General features: G+C 33.9%; 1 protein-coding gene across 1 annotated transcript; it reads left to right on the top strand.

Annotated features, from left to right (window-relative positions):
* Positions 1-1,758: 1,758 nt before the first annotated feature.
* LOC114195566 (P-loop containing nucleoside triphosphate hydrolases superfamily protein) lies at positions 1,759-9,969 on the top strand. Its single transcript, XM_028086084.2, has 28 exons — positions 1,759-1,911; positions 1,997-2,134; positions 2,223-2,372; positions 2,477-2,629; positions 2,722-2,966; positions 3,163-3,302; positions 3,496-3,620; positions 3,946-3,982; positions 4,066-4,157; positions 4,286-4,402; positions 4,489-4,602; positions 4,748-4,831; positions 4,913-5,117; positions 5,400-5,500; positions 5,671-5,769; positions 5,846-5,959; positions 6,033-6,149; positions 6,254-6,334; positions 6,613-6,684; positions 6,754-6,841; positions 6,928-6,959; positions 7,165-7,250; positions 7,588-7,659; positions 7,764-7,991; positions 8,155-8,299; positions 8,429-8,506; positions 8,607-9,164; positions 9,281-9,969. Exons 2-28 carry the CDS (start codon positions 2,015-2,017, stop codon positions 9,710-9,712), a joined length of 3,885 nt encoding a protein of 1,294 aa, XP_027941885.1. The 5' UTR covers positions 1,759-1,911; positions 1,997-2,014; the 3' UTR covers positions 9,713-9,969.
* The last annotated feature ends 504 nt before the right edge of the window (positions 9,970-10,473 follow it).

Consider the following 10,473-nt stretch of genomic DNA (forward strand, 5'->3'; position numbering starts at 1 on the left):
ATTAAAAGTGATAATCCAATTTGTATTGAGGAGCACTTAATAGGTTATTTGCTTTCCACTTGATTCATCAAATTTGTCAAAGTACATATATGTTGTATAAAGTGGGCAAGGTGTTTTGCCAACATAATTTTTCCAATTATAACATAATTTTGCTGGCCACCTTATTCAATCCTATCCAGGAAATATTACGATTGTTTATGAATTTGGATTCCTTCTGTAAGGTAGATAAAATAAATTAGAATACCAAAAGATATATAAATGGGGACCTGATTGCAACGAATTTTCCAAAATAGAAATTCAATTGAGTCAATAAAAATGAGGAAATTTACTTAAGATTTCACTACAAAAATAGAGACCTCTGGAATGATTTAACCGAAAGCATATGTATATAAGAGAAAATAATATAAGAATTTTCAAACTTCTACTCTTTTTATACTCTTTTTAATGTGAATTTTGAATTCTCTTCCCTTAAACTATTAAATTACTAATACTAATTTCTAATATTTCATTTCTTGTAAAATATTTCAATTTCTCAATAAAATTCATATAAAAATACTCTAATCCAGACATATAATAAAACCTCACAAGCAGTCCTTTCTTATGTCTCTGAAATTTTTGTTACCCTTCCTCCCTCGTCTTCTTGCGTCAATTTCTATGTTACTATTTTTTAAAGTCTATTGCATTGTCCTTTGCGTTCTTAGGTGTTTCCAATTTGTATTTTATTTCTCTCTTTTCTTATTTTAATATTTTAAATACATTTAGTTTTCTTTTATATATTTTTATATATTAATTATTTAGTTGAATCTAGATATTGACGTATATTTTTAATTTTTATAGATATTATTAATTTTATTAACTTTAGTTCTAATAAAATTTAAATTTAAATATTTATATATTGTCAATAATTGTTTTTACATTATTTATCGGAATTCATAATTTAAATGAGTTTCAAGATAGTTATTGAGAGGTGAATAATTTTTCTTACATTGTGATTGAAAGAAATGTAAATATTATTTATACTAAATACATAACTTGTATTTTTTTTAGTTCAAAACTTTTACAAATTATCCTTATTATTAATATTAATACTAAGATTACATATTACATACAAATAGAAAATTTTAGTAGTGTAGCATAGGAAAATCAAAAATTAAAATTATACTAAGTGACGATATAAAATAGTATTGATAAATTATATAAATAATTTTAAAAAATAAAAAAGATTAAAAAATAATATTTTAAAATTCATATTATATTGAATCCTATTTATAAAAATTGCATTACTTATTTATTAGATCAATGCGAAATCAATTTAGCGAATTAATGCCAGTGAACTAAATTATAAACTATAATCAATTTTGTCTTTTATTTTAGTAAATAAATGTTGACCTCCAATAATACTAGAACTAAAATTGTCTTCAAATAAATGTCTTTAAGGAATAAAAAATTAAAAAGAACAGCCCATTATAGATTAAACCAAAATCATATTAAATATTATAATCAAAAATAATTTTAAATAAATTTATTATAAAGTAAAAAAGAAACAATAGTGTGCATATTTTAAAGTGTTGCATATTGGAGCAAGAGGCATTAATGGAGTATGCTTTAAATAATTATCCATTTTTGGGTGGGGTTTCTATGTTTGCTTAATATTTTGACCGTTGGAGTTTCATTGACACTCGTAGTGGCACGTGACCCACGCGTGACTAAGGTTCTCGTTTGAATTCGGACCCGAGCGCCGTTTTCTCAAATCCGTTTTAATCTAACCCAACACATCCACATTCAAATTTGCAGCCATTACCCTCTCTTCTCTGTTCAAAATTAGAACGCTTGCTACTTCCTCTTACACTCATTTTTTTCCTTATTCTTTCTCTTCCTCTTCTTTCTCTTTGTTTCTCTCCTTCGCATCAGGTAAAGTAGTCAAATCACACTCCAAATTCCATTTTGAATCACCAGCTTCGATTCTCAGAGTTTTTTCACACTCATTTGGTTTTAGGGTTCAAATTGGTGTGAGATGGAAAGCCACGATGCACCGCAGTGCGTACGTGTTGCCGTCAACGTCCGGCCTCTGATCACGTCGGAGCTTATGCTCGGCTGTACAGATTGTATCACCGTTGTTCCTGGTGAACCTCAGGTAGAAGAAGTGGTTTCCTTTGAATCTGTTGAAATATGCGGGCATTTATGAATTTAATGTGTAATTGTTGTTTCTGGACGCTGTGTAGGTGCAAATTGGGTCACATGCTTTCACTTATGACTATGTTTATGGTGGTAGTTCGGAATCTCCGTCGTCCACAATTTACAATGATTGTGTAGCTCCACTTGTAGATGCGCTTTTTCACGGCTACAACGCAACAGTTCTCGCTTATGGACAGGTATACGTTCTTCATATGGTTTTGACTTTGGTTATTCGAACCTTTTTATTTGAGAAGCTTTTTTTGTTATATTTAGTTTGTTTTAACTAGGTTTTTATTCTCAGACCGGATCTGGAAAGACATACACCATGGGCACCAATTACACCGGAGAAGAAAATGCCGGTGGTATTATACCCAAGGTGATGGAGACAATATTCAAGAGGGTTCAGACTATGAAGGAATCCTCAGAGTTTTTGATTAGGGTATCGTTTATCGAGGTAAAGAATAATCCTAATGATTTTTTTTTTTCTGTAATTGTGGTCAGACTTTGAAACATAGATAAGTGTGAACTTGTATAACTTGATTACAGATATTCAAGGAAGAGGTATTTGATTTACTTGATCCCAATCAATCTAAAGGGGATGTGGCTTCTACTGCGAAGTATGCTGCGCCCAGCAGAGTTCCCATTCAGATTAGGGAAACAGTGAATGGGGGAATAACGTTGGCTGGTGTTACTGAGGCTGAAGTAAAGACTAAAGAAGAAATGTCATCTTATCTTTCTCGTGGTTCACTGGCACGCGCCACTGGGAGTACAAACATGAACAGTCAGTCAAGGTAAATTGTTATACTTAGTCTGTGGGGTCAAGGGGTCAATGTTGTTTAGGAGAGAGTAACTTTATATTATTTGATTTGTGAATTGATTAAATTCGCTCTAATATACAGCATATCAAAATTTACATATCTCCTCTCTACTGAAGTAGACTCTTGCTTTATTAAAGTATGATGACTGTGATTTATGCTATTTGTATAGTCGATCACATGCTATATTCACAATCACCATGGAGCAAAAGAGTGGTGATGATGTCTTGTGTGCAAAACTACATTTGGTAGACCTTGCTGGTTCTGAACGTGCAAAAAGAACTGGTGCCGATGGCATGCGTCTGAAAGAAGGTAATCTGTTGTATGTGTAAAACATATTGTTAAGATTAGGGATAGCATTATTACACAAATATAGAGTATTTCATATTTTTGGCCCATCACAGTATAATTTTTAAAATCTTGCAATGCATTTCTGCTACTGACTGAGTTTTATAAATGCAATTTTTAAGCTATTTAATGATCATTTAGTTTTTCCATTGTCAAGGCATTCATATCAACAAGGGTTTACTAGCTCTTGGGAATGTAATAAGTGCACTGGGAGATGAAAGAAAGCGAAAAGAAGGTGGCCATGTGCCATATCGTGATAGTAAACTAACAAGACTACTACAGGTTTGCACTGTGTTTGTTAAAGCATTACGCCTAGTATACTTATTTTGAACAGCTCTGCCTATGATATGTATGGTTCTTTCTATATGTCAGTCCATGACAGATGGAGTGATGACTTCTATGCTCATTATTTAAAAGTATTGTTGGGAAAGGAAGTATCCCTTTTATTTTTTTTTGGAAGTATTGTGACTCCTATCTTGAAACTTGTTTTCAAAAGTCATTATTACTGAAATGTAATACTAGATTTTTGTTTTAGTGCTTACTTCTGAGATTTCTATACCATGAATTCATATATCATCCTGACGAGGAATTGGCTAATGATACGCAGGACTCTCTTGGAGGAAACAGCAAAACTGTTATGATAGGTATAATACTTGGTGGATTTCAAAAATTTTACACTTTCATTTATTATCATATGAGTCATTAAATTTGTTTGGGTATGCTGCAGCATGTGTTAGTCCTGCTGACACCAATGCTGAAGAGACATTGAACACTCTGAAGTATGCAAACCGTGCTCGCAACATTCAGAACAAGGCAGTCGTAAGTGCTTTATATTAGTGTTCTCGATGTTTGTTTCATTTTGTCTCTTAAATTAAATTGGGAGTGACAATGACAATCGTTCATGTGGTAGCTCAGATGTTTGATGATTTCAAATCTTCTTCTTTTAGATTAATCGTGATCCAGTGGGAGCTCAGATGCAGAGAATGCGAAGTCAGATTGAGCAACTCCAGACTGAGCTTCTACTATACAAAGGTGATACTGGAGGGGCATTTGATGAACTTCAGGTACATCATAATTTTGGGCAGTTTCTGAAGTTATCCCTCCTTTTGCCGGGTGTAGGTTTCTGATCTCCTGTTCTTTTCTCCCTTAGATTCTCAAACACAAAATATCCTTACTTGAAGCAAGCAATGCAGAACTACAGCGGGAGCTTCAAGATCGACGAGTTACTTGTGAGAGTTTAGCACAACGTGCATGTGATGCTCAGGTCTTCCTCTATCCTTTTATGTTCTTAATTCTAATAGAATGTTAGGTGTTTTTGTCAAAAGATAAATGTTGTTAGTTGCTTCCAGTATCATTTTTGTGCTATTTGAGATCAAATTGCTCCGTCTAACCCAATATGTTGAATTTAGGTTGAAAAAGACCGACTGGTCATGAAAATAGAATCAATTCGAAATGGTAAATCTTGGGATGAAATTGAATCAGATTCACACGAGGTTTGAACTCATTGCTAGTGCATAATTACAATTTTCTGATGAAGCAATCCACAACTGACTCATGGTCTTACCTCTTTCTAGGATTATGACCTGGTGAAATCTTATGTGTCAAAGATCCAAGATCTGGAAGGGGAATTACAGCGTTTGAAAAATTCGCATGCAAAATCTAGACTTTTTGACGATTTGGTTGACACATATGATAGTGGATTCCGGTCAAAGAATGTTTTATTTGCATGTGGTAATGAGTACTCTTCTGACTGTGAAGACAAATCAGTTGACATAGCAGGTAGAACCTTGGTAGTAGTTTTTATGTATTATACAGTGTATCTTTTATTTGTTTGTTAATCCATGACACTGATGTAATTAATAATATTATTTCATATGCTTGAGATATGTACATCAAATATATGAGATAATGATGTCTGATTTCTCAAAGCTAGACTTTGCAACCACATTTAGACTTCTTGACACCCAATCTTTTTGTATGCATTTTTTCTATCACTGTGAATTGATATTTATTCCTAAATAACAATATATAATTTTTTAACTTTGTGCAACCTGTTTGCAGATGATATGGAAGATCATGCAAAGGAAATAGAACACTCTTCTCTTCAAGAAAAGTTGGATAGGGAGCTCAAAGAATTGGATAAGAAACTTGAACAAAAGGAGGTAAAAATTTCTTGGAGACATTGAATATTTTGTTTTGAAAATATTTATAGCCTATCAAATTTGACAAAGTTGCAAAATATTTTATATATGCATTTTATTACATGTTAATATTGATTTTAAATGTTTTTTATGCTTATTGTTTTATATTTTTTCTTTTTCTTATGTTGAAGGCTGAAATGAAGATGTTTAATAATGCTGATACTTCAGTTCTTAAGCATCATTATGAAAAGAAAGTTCTTGAGTTAGAACAAGAAAAGAAATTTTTGCAGGTATTTGGTCTCTGCTATCATGAATTATATTGTGTTTCAATGATTGTTTTTATAACAACGTTTGTATTTTTTGTAGAAAGAAATTGAGGAACTAAGGTGCAATCTTGCAAATATTTCATCTACCTCTGATGACGGAGCTCAAAAGTTAAAGGAGGAATATCTCCAAAAGTTAAATGCTCTTGAAGCACAGGTCCGCAATTATTTGGGATGTCTTAACTCTGAATGGCCACTTTGGGAGGTGAACTGATTTTTTGTTTTTCCAGGTCTCTGTGCTGAAGAAGAAACAAGAAGCTCAGGCTCAACTGTTGAGACAAAAACAGAAGAGTGATGAGGCAGCTAAACGACTGCAGGATGAGATCCAGAGAATTAAATCTCACAAGGTGCAATGACCTGCTAATGGGACTTCGTACTCAGTTTGTAGCAGGAATCTGTGCTTTGTTTTTCTTTTCCTTTAGAGTCATTTCCGAATCTTTATTTTCTTCAGGTTCAATTGCAACATAAGATTAAGCAGGAATCAGAACAATTTAGATTATGGAAAGCTTCACGCGAGAAAGAAGTTCTCCAGGTAATTTCATCACAGAATAATTTTCTTCAACTTTTTTAGCAACAAATATTCCTTTTTATTACTCCATTCTTCTGTAATTGTGTGGAGGGAAAAATTTACTTTTGGAATTCGTTTTTCCATTCGATAATAATAATACACTGTTGTCTCTGTTTACATTGTTAGGTATATAGGTTATTTGCGACCTTCTGCTTATAAGGAATGACCGCTTTTTTCTAATTTGAAAGTGATCAGGTATTAGTGAATATTCTAATATTAATGTACCTTTTTGCCATTTTCAGCTTAAAAAAGAAGGAAGGAGGAACGAATACGAGATGCATAAGCTGTTAGCATTGAATCAGAGGCAAAAGATGGTAAAAAGATTTTCAAATAACTTGTTCTCGTTGTGCTGGTTATTCCCATTACTCATGAGTTCATTACAGGTATTACAAAGGAAGACAGAAGAAGCGTCCTTGGCTACAAAAAGGCTAAAAGAACTCTTGGAATCTCGAAAGACTTCTTCACGTGAAAGTATGACTTCAGAGATTTACTGTGCCACGCAGCTTTCTCTATTTTGTGTACTTGTTAATAACTGGCAGTTCTTTCTTTATACACAGGTGCTGTAGGTGGGAATGGTCCAGGAATTCAGGTACTATTCTTATGATTCACAAGGACGAAATAGTTTTTCTCCTTAAAAGCAATTTTTCTAAACAATCCACCCTTTTTCTAATTTGTGTACGGTGGCGATCTAGGATAAGTTGTTTTTAATATCATAATTCCATCATGCCATTTTGGTGAATAATGTCTTGGTGTTTTATTTAGCTAAACTCATGACATTTTATTTGTATTTGAAGGCTTTGATGCAGGCAATTGAGCATGAACTTGAAGTCACAGTCCGAGTGCATGAAGTACGTTCAGCACATGAGCGTCAAATGGAAGAGTATGTTCTACTTTTAAGCTTTGATTTTTCATCTGAAACCTTTAGACTGAGTAGGCTGTTATACTAGTTAAATCTAATGAGCTTAAGTTTGAGTAATATGGTGAAGGATTTCTTCTAAAAGTCAAACTGCTTTTTATATCTGCCTTTTTATGTTAATTTCACTCAGCTCTAAATTAAAAACATGGACTAGAGAGATATTGGATGAAGTCATATTTGTATTTATTCCAATGTGTACGCAAAGTTTGCTAACCTATGTTTTGTCTATATGATTTGAATTTAAAAGGAGGAAAAGTTGAACCAATTTACTGATTATCATGTCACAAACAATTCATTACAGGAGGGCTAAAATGGCCAACGAGATTGCTAGATTAAAGGAAGAAGCGGATATGATGAAGATGAACAATTCAAGGTGAAAAAGCTTTGCAAATACCGGAGGCATTAATCTATTTTACAATTTTTTTTTTTTGGAAACATTCAATTGACAGCATCTTCTCGCTTGACTGCTAAATTTAGTGATGGCGTCGTATCAATGTCTCCGGGTGCAAGAAATTCAAGGATACATGCTCTTGAAAAAATGATCGCTTCTTCTTCTACAACATTGCTCTCGATGGCATCTCACTTGTCAGAGGCAGAAGAGCGGGAACGGGTTTTCAGTGGCAAGGGACGTTGGAACCAAGTCCGTTCCCTGGCTGAAGCCAAGAATTTGATGAATCATTTGTTCAACTTGGCATCTTCCTCTAGGTAGTAGAGCTTGTCTGCAATTTGGTCATTACGGTTAACCAAGTTGCCTATAAAATTTAAAGTTAAATTATTTATGTTCTGCGCAAATGCAATCTGTTAATCTGTAGCAAGTTATCTTTTCTCATGATATGACTAAATGTTTTTCTTTGCTTTTCTATTTCAGGTGTTTATTGCGAGATAGAGAAGTTACTTGCAGAGAGAAGGACATGGAAATCAGAGATCTAAAAGAAAAAGTAGTAAGGTTGAGCTGTTCAGTTAGACAATTGGAAATGCAGAAGTCTGAACTTATTCATCAGTTGAAATTGATGGTTAGTATATTAAGCTTGAGAAATGATGAAACTTTTTTTTTCTCCTTTCCAACTTTAAGCTGCAGTTTGTTAAATTGAAGAAACAATGGTCCTCTGTTTAACCCTATTATTTATTTAAACTTATGACAGAATGCAATGAGATACTCTGAATCTGTGGGGTATCATGACATGAATGTCGGAGGGCATAAGTATGACTTGCGCAAGATGGTAGGTGTTTGCATATCGCTAGATCTCTAAAATGCCAACTATGGTTTATTCTCATCTTGAATAACTTCTTTTATGGTACTATCATTTTGTCATCATTTAGGAAAACCGGCGATCTACAATTTTACTAGAGGATATGGATTTATCAATATCAGATACAGAAGATGATTATGTTCCAGAAGATGTCACTGATGATGAATGGGTACAGTCTGTGAAAAAATTGCACTTTAAGAAAAGAAAGTCTAGAAGCAGTGTAAGCATGGAAAACAATCCGTCAAATATCAGTTCAGAAGATGGGAAAGATAATTCAACAGAAGGAAATGGAGGTGCATCCGGGGAAACTGCATCAGATATGTGCTGCTCTTGTAGTAAATCTTCATCTTGCAAAACAAACAAGTGCAAATGCAGAGCTATGGGTGGCACTTGTGGGAGTTCTTGTGGTTGCCTAGTATCCAAGTGTGCCAACAGATCATCAATCTCAAGTGAGGCACAAGTTGAAGGGAGTGGCAATGATTCCAGCATTGAGGAATCTGACAAAAACCGCCTTCTTGCTGCTCAAGGAGCCGAGTTGCTTCAGGGTGCACTGGTTGAGGGGCCTGCTGATGCCCACCCTGATACTCATGGACCAAGAAAACCCCTTTCTGATATTGGAAATACACTGGTGCGTGTCAGTCATAAATTTATTTTATGGTCATTACATGTAAACTGGATGCCACTCAGATGAATTACTTCATTCTTGTTTTATTATTTTATGCTTTTACTGGATCTTTTTTGCAGGCCAAATCAAACGCCCAGAAGGCTAATCAAAGAAAGAAATGGCGAAAGTCCACAGTGCCCACAGTAGTTGTTGTTCCAGATCCACCGTCCGCGCAGTCAGATAATGCTGAAATCCCCAATAAAGAAAGCAACAGCATCAGTGAACCGAACATATCTATGAACGTACCACAAAAAGTGCTCTCTTCTAGACCTGAAAATGTTCCGGCAGCCCCAAAGGTTGAGAAAAATGTAACTGAGACAGATATACCTTTGAGAATACCACGAGCTATGCGAAAACAGGTATCATCAAATGGTGGTGGTCTTCCACTGGGAGACGTGAATGGTAGTAGCAAGGCAGATGAATGTTTCAACAAGGAGTCTGAAGTAAGTGAAGGTAGAAGTCCACTGAAACAAAAGGGAACCCTGGAGAAAGAGAACAGTGGACGTTATTAGAAGACCATAATCTAAGGTGCATGCAATCACCATATTCTTATGGTGTATCTGTTGTATCAATCATTAACTTTCGTTTGCCTTCAGCAGACAAATATATTATTTTGGCTTTTTTTTTTGTGGCTTATCAGACATGGTTTGTCAAAGAATTCTGTGCTGGTGCTCGTCGTATAGCATTGGAGTGAAATCACTTTGTATATCAAAGATCATTAGTTGAGTTGTTCAGCGGGAACAATTGTTTCCCTCGTTAATCTTCACAATCAGTTGTCAAGGTTTAATTTCTTTTCTATGTATGCCACTATGTATAGCGTTGCATAGAATTTTCAAATAAATCCTCACGAATATATTTTACTAATGATTTTGAACATAGAATTTAATCAAATGCTAGTTAATTGCGAAAGATTAAATAAGTAATTTGGTCCTTGCAATTTCCTTAAACATTTTAAACGTAAATGCTTGTGAGTAAGAAAGTTAATGTTGGTGTGTGCTTATGAAATGTGATGGATTAATGACTAATTCCAATATCCTTCATTTTAATAGGGTATAATTATTTATTTGGTATCTCAATTTTTTTTTGTTAAATTTAATTTGGTTCTTATACTTTTGGTTTGTTCAATTTAGTACCCAATTATCTAAAAGGATTTAATTTGGTTCTTTCTGTTAAGTTGAAATTAACATTGTGTTTGTACAGGATATGTGTCAAGATGTGAATTTTTTTTTTTTAATTTTTTTTTTGTACAAATTTATAAACGGCTAATTGTGTC

This window comes from Vigna unguiculata, chromosome 8 (genome assembly GCF_037176805.1).
Source record: "Vigna unguiculata cultivar grain cowpea cultivar isolate G323 ecotype 2 chromosome 8, ASM3717680v1, whole genome shotgun sequence".
Taxonomy (NCBI): Eukaryota; Viridiplantae; Streptophyta; class Magnoliopsida; order Fabales; family Fabaceae; genus Vigna; species Vigna unguiculata.